This window comes from Saccopteryx bilineata, chromosome 3 (assembly GCF_036850765.1).
Source record: "Saccopteryx bilineata isolate mSacBil1 chromosome 3, mSacBil1_pri_phased_curated, whole genome shotgun sequence".
Classification (NCBI taxonomy): domain Eukaryota; kingdom Metazoa; phylum Chordata; class Mammalia; order Chiroptera; family Emballonuridae; genus Saccopteryx; species Saccopteryx bilineata.
In genome coordinates, this window is record NC_089492.1 from 76,024,648 (window position 1) to 76,041,184 (window position 16,537).

Here is a 16,537-nt window from a genome sequence, read left to right on the forward strand (position 1 = left end):
CTAGAGACAATCACAGCTGTCCTCTGGGACAACAAATTTTTATTGGATAATGAGTAAGGTACATGGGTCATTGCATGGCTCTCACGGAATTACATTTTCAAATATGTGGCGTTCATGGCTCTCTAAGCCAGAAAGGTTCCCTATACCCTGGACTGCCAGAAAGATGCAAGTGATCCTAGAGCAAATTAAGCTGAACACCACCCGAGGCAAATATGACAGAACTGAAGGTGTCTTACTTCAGCCATGTCATGAGAAGGCAGGGTCTCTGGAAAAGACAATAATGCTGAGAAAAACAGAAAATAGCAGGAACAGAGGAAGACCAAATATGAGATGGAATGACTATAAAGAAGCCATAGGCTGAGTCTGTAGGAGCTGAGTAGGACCACCGAGAACAGGACACTGTAGACGTCACTTACTCATGAAGTCTCCAGGAAGCTGAGCTGACTCAATAGCATGTAACATACATAATGATTATGATAATATTAGACAATCACAAAGAACATATATCTCCTAATTTTAAATTCTGGAAAATAATAAATTTTCATTGAATTCAACATTAATTTTATTTTTCTTCTTAAAACTGAGATGGCCTTCAATTCTTTACTAAAACAGGAATACTCAATCTTCAACAGAGGTAATTTTATTCCTTTATAACACCAAAGGAAAACTAAGAACAGTATATCTCCACCAATAATTGCAACACCCTACTGCTGTTAGCTAAATGCTTTATACTCCTCCTGTCTGTCAAAAAAGCAAGCAAGAACATTTATGGTGAACTTATAATCTGCAATGATTATACCACAAATTTAAAATTATTTTTGCCAAAAGATATAGGATATGTTTATTTTCTTAAAGTGACTTAAGATTCCTTTGGGGGGGAGAATTTCATAACAGTCCTAAAATTTAGGAAGTGGCTGCTGCTATTATTAGTCATGAACATCGACACCATCACTAACATACAGAAGTTCTATTATGAACTATCACGTGCTGAGCTTACTTCTGGGATAAGCTCCTTCAAAGTTCAGAAGTTTCCTTCAGTGTAATAAATCAAATAACTTAAAAAAAATTCATGCTGAAGGCAGAATATTTGAAAAACAAGCTAAATTCAGAATTAAAGTTTCTAAATAAATGACATTCAGGAAACAGGTGAGCTGAAATATTTGCAATTGCAATGAGAAAAAGATATTTCATGTCTGGAATAGATCTTGAGATTTAAAAAGCTTATATTTAGCTGTTAACTTTCAAAAATAGTTTAGTGTATATCTCTTTAATAAATGTAATATAACCGCTCTCTCCCCTAAAATGGGTGATGAGTAAAATAGAACCTTTGAGGTAAGGTTAACTGTAGTAAAAATGCTGAGTCTCAAAATATGTACATTCATGGCAATGTATTTTGGAAGCCAAATTATTTCAAATCATATACTCTACAGTAAAAAGAAGAACAGCTTTCTCCGTATATACCATAGCAAATAGTTGATAACCCCACTCAAAAAGTTCTGTATGCTTTCAAGGAAAATACATCAAGAAGAAACTGATTTGCTTAATAAATTAAAAAATGACACAGACCATACCATAAAATCGACATGAACAGTTATAATATGTTCAATCAGTACTAATTAAGGATACAATTATACCTATTTAATAGCTTATCTGCATTTTAAAAAGAAACACAAATTATTCTATTTTAGGTCTAAACTAAGATTCTGAATTTAAACTTTAAAAGAAACCTAACTGTATATTTATGAAAAAATATTTTCTTAAAAATTAAAACTAAAAACAAAGTATCATATTTTTAAATATAGGACTATATTGAGCCTAAATGATTCCTAATTTACCAAATAAAAGAAAAAAGGGTACATATGAATGGAGACATTTATAAGTGTCATTTGTAGGCATACAAAGTGTTTTTCAATCATGAGAATGTTGTGGCTTTTCAGATATGGGCACTCCCAAACGCTGCTTTTTGAACAATTCCTTGGCTCAGTCAGCCTAGGGCTGGGACTCTTGGGTAAATAGCACTTTACTGCTCCCGCTGAAGTGGGATCAGACCCGAGCCTCCTGCCACGGGCCCATGCTCTTCCCGATGCCTGTCCTGCTCAACTGCCCCGCACATGCCGACAACTACAACTGCCTCCCTACCAGTTTCATCCTCTGAAATTCTGTAAAGCACTTTTAGAGGAATGTAAAAGAGAAGAGGGACACAGACGAGAACCCATGAAGGTATGTGACAATTTCAGAAAAGGAAACACCAAGCGTTAACTACTACAGAGAGTGTGAGCAAAGCCTGTGGGGGCAAGGTGACCAGAAGGTGACTGATGAGTTGGAGAGGTGCTCTCAGCTAGAACACGGGCATGGGCAGGGCCAGGTGAGTGGAACTGAGGAATAAGTTGAAATTTACAAATAAGGGCAATTTGGGAGACAGAGAAAGAGAATAACAGTTTGAAGGAGAAACAGGTAAAATGTTCCAAATTTTATTAAATTCTTTAGAAAAGATGATCATTGAAAATTTAAGGTAGAGAACAAGAAATCCAGGGAGTATTAGGTTGAATCATAAAATTTCAGATAATTAACCATTTTTTACTTAAAAAAAAAACAACCCAGCAATTTCATACAGAATAAAGAAATGGATTTCAATAAAGAAAGATCAGGTTACCTGCTAAGGAGGTGGAAGAGAGGACTATGAGGCCTCAGAATAAAAGAGGCAAAATACTGAGAAGTCCAGAGGGAATGAAGAATCTTGAGCTCTGGCTGAGGCCGGATGGATAATAAGAACAGAACTGAATACACCCGGCAGGGTGACATGACTCCGAAAGGGTTCCATCTGCTATTTTATTTTACACTAGCTGTACCTGGCCACGCATTGCTGTGGCTCAGTCTGGTTAAATGGAAAAGAAAGAAAAGAGAAAGCGCACGTTTCTAATATGTTTAATGTCACAATGCTTGTGGGTATACAATATTTTTTGTTGTTCCATTGTCTGTGCAGATACAGAGATTGTCTGGTTTGCCCACTCTAGAATATGCAACATATAATTGTCCATGTGAGAAGCAATCCGTGTCTAGATCTAAACCACACAATTCTAAAGAATGGCCCTGGCCCTGGCCCGTTGGCTCAGCAGTAGAGCGTCGGCCTGGCGTGCGGGGGACCCTGGTTCGATTCCCGGACAGGGCATATAGGAGAAGCGCCCATTTGCTTCTCCAACCCCCCCCCTCCTTCCTCTCTGTCTCTCTCTTCCCCTTCCGCAGCCAAGGCTCCACTGGAGCAAAAATGGCCCGGGCGCTGGGGATGGCTCCTTGGCCTCTGCCCCAGGTGCTAGAGTGGCTCTGGTCGCGGCAGAGCGACGCCCCGGAGGGGCAGAGCATCGCCCCCTGGTGGGCAGAGCGTCGCCCCTGGTGGGCGTGCTGGGTGGATCCCAGTCGGGCGCATGCAGGAGTCTGTCTGACTGTCTCTCCCCATTTCCGGTTTCAGAGAAATCCAAAAAAAAAAAAAAAAAGAAGACTGGCCCTGAGCTTTGTTGATAGTGATTGCAAACGCCAATCCAATTGGGAACTGCAATCTCTTAAATTGAAATGGCATATCCGTTGGAATCAGGAATGCGAGGAATGAGGACATCTTCACCTTTGAAAGGTCTTGTCAAGATTGTTGCTTCTACGACAATGCTCATTAATTTTTTTACTGCAAGCCGCGTGCCATTGCAAAGCTTTGGCTGGTTGATATTGCAACATGATAATTGGCACGCCGATTTTCAATTGCAGTACATGCAGTGGCATCCCTGGCAGATCGAGTGAATTCAGAAGTTCTGTTGGATAATTAACCGCTTCGTCTGCTTCCACAACAGTGTCGACGGACTTGTATGTGACTGCCTCGCTTTGAATGTTAGACTGAATAATATTAAGTTCGTAGACGTCTTTGTTCTTGGCCACAAGAATAGCTCGTTCACTCAGTCAATCGTGATTTTTATAATTGGTTTGAATATTGGGAAATACTTTTTTAACCAATTCTTTTTTTGACATCACTAAATTGCAGAAGTTAGGAGGCAATAAAATTTGTCCTGAGGTCAGATCAATCAGCACCTTTCCGTTCTCAATTTCCAGCAACTGATGTGAGAATATCTCAGCTGATCGACCGTTTTGCACCTGGACACACATATTTGTAGTTAATTTAACATCTTTACGTGTCGCCACAAAGTAGAGTATTTCAGGCAAGCATTTATTTCATCCACTGGTGTTGATCGAGGATGTTTGCCTGTAATGTTTGCCTGAAACCTCCTGCAAGCAATATTAATGCGTTCCCAAATGGTCTGATGTTTCCACGCAAATCTTGCAATGATCGATCAAGAGCCTTGAGCGATTTTTTGTGCACCATTGTGCATTCATCCCAAACAATAAGTTTGCATTTCTGCAATACTTTTCCCATGTTTTGGAAATGTTGCACGTGGGAGTTTCAATGAATTGCATGTTCAATGGCAATTTCAAAGTGGAATGAGTTCTTCCACCTGGTAGCAATTCTGGATGATGCAAGAGCTAAGGCTATGTCATTTTGGGATCGAATTGCTGCCAGAATCAATCTAATTAGGAATGTTTTACCAGTTCCTCCTGGTACATCTAAGAAAATTTCTCCAACCTTGTTACTGACAGTTTGCATTTTTTGATCATAAATGCCTTTTTGCTCAAGCATTAGCTTAGGAATATTTGATTGCACATATGATAAAAGATCACCCATGTTGTAATTTTGTTCACAACGCAATTCTACGTGGAACGAAGCAGCAGATCAATTTGGTGATGGCATTCCCAATTGATTGAGAAGCACATTCGCAATTTCTAAGCACAAATCTTCAATCATTATAACACTTCGTTGTAGATTTCTGCTGTGAAATCCATGTTCATATTTGAATTTTCCTTGTGTATTCGATGGAAAATATCTTCAGCCATGTGAGATTTATATTTCTCCCATAACATTGAAATGGAATCGTAAAATATTTAGTATAACGTGTGTTGCTTTTACGTCCAACAGATGGCGCTGTTTTTCAAAAAAAGCATGTTTTTACCTGTCACAGGTGTGACATCTATATAATAGTAGGTATATAAAAACAAAATACTGCGCGTATTCGAATGCAATGTTGTGTCAAAATTTCAAAGCAATCGGTGAAGAACTTTCGGAGATTTAAGATTTTGAACAAACAAACATTTACATTTTTATTTATATAGATTTGCATTTCCCTTTGAGAGAAAACTCCTCACTAACAGGATGTCTGAACCGGCACTCTACAGGAGTCTCCAAACTTTTTACACAGGGGGCCAGTTCACTGTCCCTCAGACCATTGGAGGGCTGCCAAATACAGTGGTCCTCTCACTGACCACCAATGAAAGAGGTGCCCCTTCCAGAAGTGCAGTGGGGGCTGGATAAATGGCCTCAGGGGGCTGCATTGCGGCCCACGGGCCGTAGTTTGGGGACGCCTGCTCTAGAAGATGCTTCATGTGCCCAAACCCCAATCTGTACTACTTGTGTTGCCTTTCATTCTGGTTTTGTTTTGTTTTGTTTTTGCTGATAAAGGGAAATGATTCAGAAACTTTGAGCCCAATATGAAGTTGCGAATTCCAAGTGTGACTACAGCTTGATGAAAATCAGCTCTACTCAACTTCCCTATTGCTAGGACCTCTATTTTTAGTCACCTGGGATGGCCACCTCAGTCTCTTCTCTGAACAGCCTCTCTCAGCTCCTTCCCCACCACTTCTCACTCCAGTCCAGCCCCTAACCAGCCCCTCCTGGGTTACACGGTAGTCTCAGAACTGGTCTTGCTGTGCACATGCTTCTCGCACATCACTGCTAGGTCATCGTCCAAAAAGACCATATTTTGTTGATTTATAAAACCATTTCAACTTTCATTTCTCCAACAACTCCTTTGAACACTTCTTTGCCTGACCACACCATTCATTCAGGCGTTTGTTCATGTACTCCTGTGTTACTGTTCTCCGTGTGTCTTTCCTCCAAAGGACGCATGCAGTCCTTCTACACTGCATCCTATGCACTAGAATTAAGACACTCAATAATTAACAAGTCACACATACACACATCCTGGAAGTGTATTTGATTTGCATAAAGTAGTGGTTAACAATATGGACTTCTTCTTATCACAAATTACAAAATACTTGCTGAAATTCTGTGTCCCTGAGAGTCTCTAGAAGTTATCAAGTGGCAATTTATATTATACAAAATTCTACAAACTAAAAAAGAATTCAGGCTTTATATTAAGGTAGCTTTTAATTTTTTTAATCTCGTAAAATCAACAGAACTACATCCTGAACCAATTGTAGGAGCACAGCCTTGACTTTTTCTCTTCTTCGTCTTATTAAGATATTAACTTCAAAGCTTTTGTGGAAAGACTTAATTGCTAGCATTCCTAACAAACAGCCACCACAGTAGTTTCCAGATTCACTTTTAACCTTTACAGTCCTGGGAAGGCATATAAGGCAAATTTACTAAACACATACCTTTATACAATCTCAGGGATTATATAGCTGAACATATATGAACATGCTACATGAAGCAAATCCACAGTGTACATCAATCTAACAGAATCCAACAAAGCAAATCAATCCAATGAAATAATGTCATGCCATATATCTAGGGGGGAACTTCTAATGCTATTATTTTTTTGTGTGTGTGACAGAGACAGAGAGAGAGATAGAGAGAGGGACAGACAGACAGGAAGAGAGATAAGAAACATCAATTCTTCATTGTGGCTCCTTAGTTGTTCATTAGTTGCTTTCTCATATGTGCCTTGACTGGGGAGCTACAGCAGAGCAAGTGATCCCTTCTTCAAGCCAGCGACCTTCGGCTCAAGCCAGCAACCTTGGGCTTCAAGCCAGTGACCTCTGGGCTCAAGCCAGTGACCATGGGGCCATGTCTATGATCCCATACTCAAGTCAGTGACCCCACGCTCAAGCCAGCAATCTTGGGGCATCTTACCTGGGCCCTCTGCATCCCAGTCTGAAGCTCTATCCACTGCCCCACCTCCTGGTCAGGCTAATTCTATTAATTTTTTTAAAAACCTTATTCACAGAGATATAACTGACATATAACTTTATACTAGTCTCAGGTGTATAACGTAATGATTCAATATTTGTACATATTACAAAATGATCACCGCAATAAGTCTAATTACCATCTGCCACCATACAGTTATACCAGAAATATTTTCTTGTGATGAGAACTTTCAAGGTCTACTCACTTAGCAACCTTCCAGTAAGTAATACAGTATCATTAACTATAGCCACAATGACTTGTTTATTTTATAGCTGGAAATATGTCCCTTTTGACCCCTTCACTCATTCCACTCCCTACCCCCATACCCTGACTCTGGCAACCACCAATATCTTCCCTGTGTCTAAGAGATCAGGGGGATATTTTGTTTGTTTGTTTGTTTGTTTTAGTCTAATGCTATTCAAAAACTAAATTACATATGTTTCATGAATTCAGAACATTCCTGAAATATTTTATAACTTATACATATTCTTAAGGTTTCTTACTAAAAGGTTAACAATAAACATCAAAGATTTGTTTTTAAAAATCTAATAGAATGATTTTCAATCACCAATCTATTAGAAAATAAGCACACTTTAATTCTATATTGTATCTGCTGGAATAAAAAGAATCACTTTATTCAAATTCTTATTATCTCTTTCCCCTTCCAAGACACCTAAAAACTTTTCTTTTTCAAACACTCAATATCATCCACTCTTCACTTGACCGTATATATCATATCACACCACCTGAAATAGAAACAAAGACTGGGAAATTGGCTTGTTTATTCCACTTAGTGTCAAACAAAAGTACCAATAATATTCACTGCCTGTGCTAGTAACATTAGAGCTGCCAATCACACTTGTTTTGAAACTGTGATTTTCAGAACTGTCAATCATGTGTATTGTGATAGATACGCCAGTGCAGAAATGATGCTTTAAAAGACGTAATCTTCATGAACATATTAACTAATAAATGGACTTTATCTACAAAACCGGACTTCAGAACTTTACAGAAATGTAAACCATTCAACCAAAATTAAAATACAACTTAATGAAAACATTTAAAGAATTAAGCTTTTTAGCCAAAAGGATAAGCTGGTTTAATTACAAAGACTTTATATTTTAGTAAAAGGAGGAATGTTCTTAACTGGTAGTAATCAGAAGTATTATGACCATGAGTGGAAATGAGAGAAGGAAACTGATCTAAATCTAAGCATTTTTATTTCTATTTTTGAAGCAGGGAACAATGTCAATATAATGCATTCCCCTCGCCCACCTGCCCAATACAACCCAACTTACCATCCACATTGCATTCACATCTGAAATCGGTCATCCCTTCTACCTCATGACCCACAATTACTCAGTCACCAAGTCCTGTTCCTTAGGTCTCCTAAATTGCGAATAAAAACTCCTTTCCTACTGTTAGGTATAATTCACATTCTCACCATTTCTTTCCAGAAGTTTTCTTACTGGCCTCCCTAACTCCAGTTTCATCTTTTCAATATATGTCCCACTGCAAGAATGCACTCACTGAAACACACATTTGGTCCATGATATCTACCTGTTAGACGATATTTTAATGGGCCTTCCGCACTTTCAGAATAAAGCTCTATTTTTTTTTTGAATGGTATAAAATCCCCTGAAGATGTGGCCCCCTGCCCACCTTCCCATTTTCCTATTGCTCCTCCTGAACTTAAGCCAGCAAAGCCACTGGAGTTCCCAGCAGAGCCAGGCTCCCTCATAAGTATTCTGCGTGTGTGGCTCCCTCCCAGTCCCGCACTTCCTATCCCTTACCCAGCACCTACCCTCCACAACCCAACCCTTTGTAGTTCCTCTGGGAAACCTTCCGGCACAAGGTGACAGGTTCACTGAACCCCTCCTCTCCAAACCCCTACAGAACCCAAGAAACAGAACCTACTCAGCGTTATGTATGTTCACTTCTCTACCCCATGACTGAACCATCCCCTCCCCAAGAGCAGGGATTGTCTCTAACATCGCTAGCATTAAACACAGACGTGGCATAGAACAGCTCATTAAATATTTGCTGCCTCTGTGAAAAGCTGTACCGTGACCCAGTTTATTTAAAAATAAAAATAACTAGGACAAAAGGCAGTTTGATTTTTAATTTTTGAGGAATCTCCATACTGTTTTCCACAGTGGCTGCACCAGTCTGCATTCCCACCAGCAGTGCAGGAGGGTTCCCTTTTCTCCACATTCTCGCCAGCACCTATTCTGTGTTGTTTTGTTGATGAGCGCCATTCTGACTGGTGTGAGGTGGTATCTCATTGTGGTTTTAATTTGCATTTCTCTAATGATTAGTGATGAGCATTTTTTCATATGCCTATTGGCCATCTGTATGTCTTCTTTGGAGAAGTGTCTATTCATTTCTTTTGCCTTTTTTTGATTGGATTGTTTGTCTTCCTGGCTTTTGACCCAGCTATACCACTTTTAGGAATATACCCTAAAGAACACCATAGCACTGTTTCAAAAGAAGAAATGCACCCCCATGTTTATGACAGCATTGTTCACAATAGCGAAGATCTGGAAACAGCCCAAGTGTCTGTCAGTGGACGAGTGGATTAAAAAGCTTTGGTACATATATATAAATACTATGGAATACTACTCAACCATAAAAAATGATGACATTGGATCATCTACAACATGGATGGATCTTGACAACATTATACTGAGTGAAATAAGTAAATCAGAAAAAACTAAGAACTATATGATTCCATACATAGGTGGGACATAAAAATGAGACTCAGAGACATGGATAAGTGTGTGATGGTTACAGAGGGGGGGGGGGGGGAGGAAGGAGAAAAAGGGGGTGGGGGAGGGGAGGGGCACAAAGAAAACCAGATAGAAAGTGATGGAAGACAATTTGACTTTGGATGAGGGGTATTCAACATAATCAAATGTCAAAATAACCTGGAGATGTTTTGTCTGAACATATGTACCCTGATTTATCAATGTCACCCCATTAAAATTAATTTTAAAAAATAAATAAATAATAAAAAAAATAAAAATAAAATCAGAAGCTTAAGTCTTGAGACTCTAAAATGTATAATAGGTATATCCCAAGCCAACCAAGCTAATTAGTTTTGTAAGGCAATATTTTAGACTTAACAATGTTCTTTTAAAACTGTGTGTGTGTGTTCTATCTAGTTGTGCCACTGACTGCTTCTCATATGTGCCTGACCAAAGCTCGAGCCGGCAGCCCTGGGATTGAGACAGCAACCTCAGGATCAAGAAAACAACCTCAGGATCCACAACCCTGTGACTAAGCCTGTGACAGCGGGCACTCCGGGGTGGCGCTCTCTCCACTGTGTCACCAGCCTGGGCAGCTTAATGAAGTTCTTAAGAAATGTACTGATTTACTTACAAATTCACTATGAGCACTGGTGCCACCTCAAACAGTACTTAAGATCCAATAAGCCCATCTTATTTTTACCACTGTTCCTGCTGGAGGTGTTAAGGTCTCATCCACAATTACTGCTCACGTCCAAGACACTCAGCACCTGAATGGTTCAACGCACACTGCTCTGATATGTGACCAGTCCTATCAAGGGCATCAGCGAGCAGGCAGCCAACACAGACAAGACCCCAACTTGCTGACACTTCGCTTATCAGGAAGTCAGTTATCTGGTGACACCCGGTCTCCACAGAACCCAATGAGAATCAAGCAGAGGGCTGCTGGGCTGTCACAGCATACACTGAAGTCCACACACTTCCCCAGAGAAGAGGCTGTGAGGTTCTCACTCAAACACTAGTTGTTCTTACTCAAGCACAGCAAATCTGGTAACCAATTTCCCAGGTATCTGAATATTGGAAGAAATTAGATCTAAGTTAAAAATGCAAACATAGGAGTAAGAACAAAAAAAGAGACACAGATGAATACAAAAACTACATAACTGAGGGTAATGGGGTTCGGGAGCACTGATTCTATATATTTGAACTATGATATAATATAGAAATGTTTATAATTATGACCTTAGTCATCAAAAACAAAGACAAGCCTGACCAGGTGGTGGCGCAGTGGATAGAGCGTCTGACTGGGATGCAGAGGACCCAGGTTCGAGACCCCGAGGTCGCCAGTTTGAGCACGGGCTCATCTGGTTTGAGCAAAGCTCACCAGCTTGAACCCAAGGTCGCTGGCTTGAGCAAGGGGTTACTCGGTCTGCTGTAGCCCCCTGGTCAAGGCACATATGAGAAAGCAATCAATGAACAACTAAGGTGTCACAACAAAAAAACTAATGATTGATGCTTCTCATCTCTCTTCGTTCCTGTCTGTCCCTATCTGTCCCTCTCTCTGACTCTGTAAATAAACAAACAAATAAATAAACAAAAAGACAAAAAACCCAAGTTAAACTACTTTCGGTCTAACAAGGTTCAAAAAAGGAGATGACATATTTTATTTAAAAAATTAATCAAAGGATTAAAAATTAAGTATTACATCTATAAAGAGCCAACTTTCTACTATTTACATTATAAACTTTTTTTAAATATGCCATTCCCAATAACAGCAGGAACACTGACTCTAAGCTACTAATCATATTTAACCAGTTCTTGTAACCACAGGTATCACTGTACTTATGATAACACAACCAGTCTGAAACAAAACCTGGGCCCACTGATCATTAGCTTAGTGATGGCAACACGATCCAAACACACTATGGACACCATACCAAGGGCCATGGTGTACTATAACTATGGACATCATAACTAAGGACATTATAACAAGCAACCTATGATTCTTCAATAGACCTCCAACAGAGCATCACTACCACATACCTCAGGGTCCCTGGTATAACTGATTCATAAGTGAGACTGTTTTAGGAGGTTTTATGACACATTAATAACTCTGTATCGTAGGATTTAGAGGACAGTCCTTTCGAGTGAAAACATTCACGGGCACTGAGTCCTTGCCTTGGTAATGACCAATTGTGTGACTGAAACACTTCATTGATGCCCAGAGACTCATTTTCTTCATTTAAAAAATGGGGGTAATAGATTCTACTTTCTATGCTTCTTATGAGGCATAAATCAGACAATAAACATAAAGTGCCAATGTAGGTTTTCAAAAACCTGGCTATTATGATTTATCAGGTGGGACTATGGGCAGGGATCTCAATCCACACTGGGACAAATTTGGGGAAATTGTGTGCTGTATTAATGACACAAGAAAAAAATGTCTAAAGAAAAGGACAGGCAGCTTCACATGATGGACAAGTGTTTTGTATTTTTAAGTCATAGTAGAAGCTCTCTGACTCACAGGTCAGTTCACGGAAAAGTAGGTTAAACACAAATACTGCAAAGATATTAACTTAGTAATGAATGTAAGTACCCTGATATAGGGCCAGGCCTTCTCACTGAGTGGAGGGTCAGACAGCGGAGCTCGGCACCAACTCCCTTAATTAAATACACAATACCCCTACTGCAATGTCTGCACCACGCAGGGTCACTCACTTGAAGTCAAAACATAAACAAAAGGGTATTTGGGAAGCAATTCCTTCCAGATTTTTATGATTCCTCCTTTCCAATCTTTATGGTTTACTTGCTCAAACTAATTCAATAACAATTTTATTTAAAAATGAAATGGCTTCCATTACAGTCTTTACAAAAATTTTTGTCTTAAGAACAAAAACCCTTTCTGTATTCATATTTTATTAGTATATGCAATAATATATTATTTAACAACAACACAAACAGATTTTGGAACAAACACAACTAGGTTTTGCTAAACATGTACCTCAATAGGAAGAAGCCAAAGAGCCCAGGTCTAGTAGAGGACGGCTACTCCTAACTGTCCATGTAGTGCTGGTATTAGTCAGCGGGTTTTACCAAAAAAACCAGAATGTAGATGATTTAGCAAGGCACTTAATGCAGTGACAATTACATGAAGTTAATCCCATACTCATTCTGATTTATTACACTCTTATTTTTTATTTCAAGTCATAAGCTGATACAAGAGAAAAATACATATAATGGTTACAATTTTTGATGTTGGTACTGTAAGAAGTAGGCCCATCCACACTTCTAAAATCTCTAAATTTACTTATTATACTTCTATTTTGCAATCCATTTTAACTATACCACAATACTACTAACCATGCTTTAATACTATAGTTTATATTCTGAATGTTACTATTAATGTACTGTATTTCTAGAACTAACTTTTCTTTCTTTCTTTCTTTTCTTTCTTTCTTTAACAGACAGAAAGTGAGAGAAGAGGGAGACAGAGAAAGAGAGAAGCATCAACTCATTGTTCTACTTAGTTGTGACTCAAACTGGTGACCTTGGGTGTAGAGCCAATGCTCTCAGGCTCAAATCTGTGACCTAGGCACTCCGGTCATCCCTCTATCCACTGCACCACCGACCAGGGAACTCATTTTTCTTTTAAAAATGTTGTTTAACCTGACCAGGTGGTGACACAGTGGATAGGGCATCAGACTGGGATGAGGAAGACCCAGGTTCGAAACCCTGAAGTCGCCGGCTTGAGCACTGGCTCATCTGGCTTGAGCACAGGCTCACCAGCTTAAGTGCAGGGTTAGTGGCTTGAGTATGGGATTACAGACGTTACCCCATGGTCGCTGGCTTGAGCAAGGAGTCACTTCCTCTGCTGCAGCCCCTAGGTCAAGGCACATATGAGAAAGCAGTCAATGAACAACTAAGGAGACTAAGGAGCCACAACGAAAAATTGATGCTTCTCATCTCTCTTCCTTCCTGTCTGTTCCTATCTGTCCCTCTCTATCTCTGTCACACACACACAAAAAAAGTTATTTAAACATTACTTTTTGTAGTAGAAATATTCTCCACCATATACACTTTAAACAAAATATTCCTCAAACTGTACTATATGAAACAATGAGTGTAAAGTCACTCTGAAATTTGGGCAGAATGTCTCGTCTACCCCAGAGCCATCTAGAGACTTCTGCACAACTCTAGGGACCCTTGGGACAAAGGCTGAAACTGTTTCTTTAAACTATGATATAATCTAAACTGATATGAAAAAATGTTCTAGTTCTTATTAAAAGGATGTTAATTAGGATGCTAACATCCTAATTTGGTTAATTAATTAGGCTCTTTAGTTAACCAAAATGATTTCTAATTCTTATCCCTTACTCTAAGTTTGAAATGCCACTGAACTTATTGAAAACCATAATGAAAAAATTAAAACATTTTGCTAAGCTGGGTATTATATTAAATTTGAGTTATTTTTCATTTAATTTAATTCATCTTTAAGTAGAATATATTCAATCACACCCAAGTCTAAATTAAAAAAATGATTCTTAAAAGAGATAAAAAAAGATTAGGCTGATGAATAATAAACACATTACGTAAATAACTACATCTAATTTGATTTTTTTAAATTTATTTCAGTGATAGAAGAAGGGAGTGAGAGAGAAAGAGAGAGAAACAGGGGTATCGAGCTGTTCTTGTATGTGCCCTAAGTGGGGATTGAACCAGCAACCTCTGTGCTTTGGGATGATGCTCTAACCAACTGACCTATCAGGCCAGGGAACCTACCTATATCTTATTTAGAGTCATTTAAATAGATGTATAAATCCAGACTCTGTCATTATTGAGATTTCACCTCCCAGAATCCGCTCAGTCAGAGGCCTGACACCATCACGGTAGAGAGTGAACAGGGGTCCCGCCGGAACACTGTTCTATCTGGTCATACCATCTACATTTATAGGTGTGAAAAGGGGAAGACCAGAGACCCAGTGCGATTTCATGACCTTCCCATGAGGTGTTACCATCCTTTCACCAATGACAAAGACAATGGGTCAGATTAGAATAAAACAGTTCCCACCACAAATTCTGTAGAAAGGCAGAGTAACTGAAACAGTAATTAAAAGTACAGTGTATTGTAGAAAGTATCAGATCAGCATAGTTTCAAAGCTAAGTAGCAGGTAGAGACCCAGAAAAGGGCTTTGGAAAGAACCTAAGCATTTCTACATGCAGAAATCAAAAGACTTAATAAATGCTCTGTGAAGAATATAACCTTCTTTCCACGATACACTGAAAAGTGGACAACAGAGAGGAATGGAGCTTAAGCCTTCAGTGCTGTTCATTATTCGGGAAAACAAAGGATGAACGTTCAACTCTCCTCTAAAACTATTCTCACTGTTTGAGAAGACATGAATCTGGCCTATCTTGGCTAACTAGCATTATAAAGAGATACATATACAATATTTTCTGTCTTTTCAAAAACCACCGACTAAACTCCAATAATACCTTTGAGATACCTTGACTTTTATGAATACTCTTAAAATACTTGGAAACGATTCTACTTACTCTCCATCCACTTCTGGTCTTTTACACACACAGTGAAACTTGCCGCCAAAATCTATATAAAGATCCTTCTCCACAACATGAAAGATTTGGCCAACGACTACTTTATCCTTGGCAGGCCCCATCTGAGTGAGAGGAGAATGTCTCAGCATAGACGCAAAGGATTCCACGCTTTTCGGAGAGCCCTAAATATGAAGAGAAATATGTATGCATATAATTCAACGTAAAGGTATAATATGGTGGGTATAATAAAATCTTAGAGGGAGAAACTTAAAAAGTCAATTTGTAGAATATTTATACTTTGTAGCAATAAAAAAAGGTATTTACATGGAATTTTGCTTTAAAAAGCTTAGTCTTCGACTTCCTTTCCCTCCCTTCCTTTGTGGAGAGGAGGCACAGAGAGAAGCAGGCATCTGCCCTTGGTAAGGGACAGCGCGGACAGGGTGGCCCAGAGGAGAATCCGGAAGGTGAGCAGAACTGGGCATGGCCTGCACAGAGCCTCCCTGACTGCATGGGGCGGGGGGGGGGGGTGAGCACTGAGGAGAGCATCCAAGAAGAAAATGCCTTTGAATCCAGGTTTAGGGAGAGCAGTATTCTTTTAAAACAACTTTAACACATTAAGTTAAAAATGACTAAGAGTCCTTCAATTAGCAGGCTGAACACAAATTTGTTACGCAGTATTTCCTTTTTTTTTTTTCCAAGTTGTGAGGAAGGAAGATAGAGAGACAGACTCTCACATGTGCCCCGAGGCCAAGATCCACCCAGCAACCTCCCCTCCATCCCTGCTCCTCCCAATGGGTCTATGCTCTGCCCACTGGGGGCCATGCTTGCAACCAAGCTATTTTTAGTGCCTGAGGCAGAGGTTCCAGGGAGCTATCCTAAGTGCCTAGCTGATGTGCTCAAACCAATCCAGCCATGGCTGCAGGAGGGGAAGAGAGAGAGAGAGAGGGAGAGAGAAGGGGAAGGGGAAGGGTGGAGAAGCAGATGGTCACCTCTCCTGTATGTCGTGACTGGGAATAGAACCCAGGACATCCATAGCCGGCAACGCTCTACCACTGAGCCAACCGGCCAAGGCGTTATGCAGAATTTCTAATGGCTGGACCAATAGAATTTTCTTCAGAGGAGAATTAGCTTCTTCAACTGTTTTGTGCTCCTCACTTCCAGTGATCGTTTTACATACTGAAGTTACTTGAGGTATGACTGAACGAATAATGCA

The 16,537-nt window shown here is 39.6% G+C and overlaps 1 protein-coding gene across 1 annotated transcript in view; it reads right to left on the reverse strand.

Annotated features, from left to right (window-relative positions):
- MRPS28 (mitochondrial ribosomal protein S28) overlaps positions 1–16,537 on the reverse strand; it is an 89,657-nt gene that overhangs the window by 55,360 nt on the left and 17,760 nt on the right. Inside the window, exon 2 of the mRNA XM_066266376.1 lies at positions 15,325–15,506. Coding sequence (XP_066122473.1) covers positions 15,325–15,506 — 182 coding nt within the window. The remainder of the gene's footprint in view (positions 1–15,324; positions 15,507–16,537) is intronic.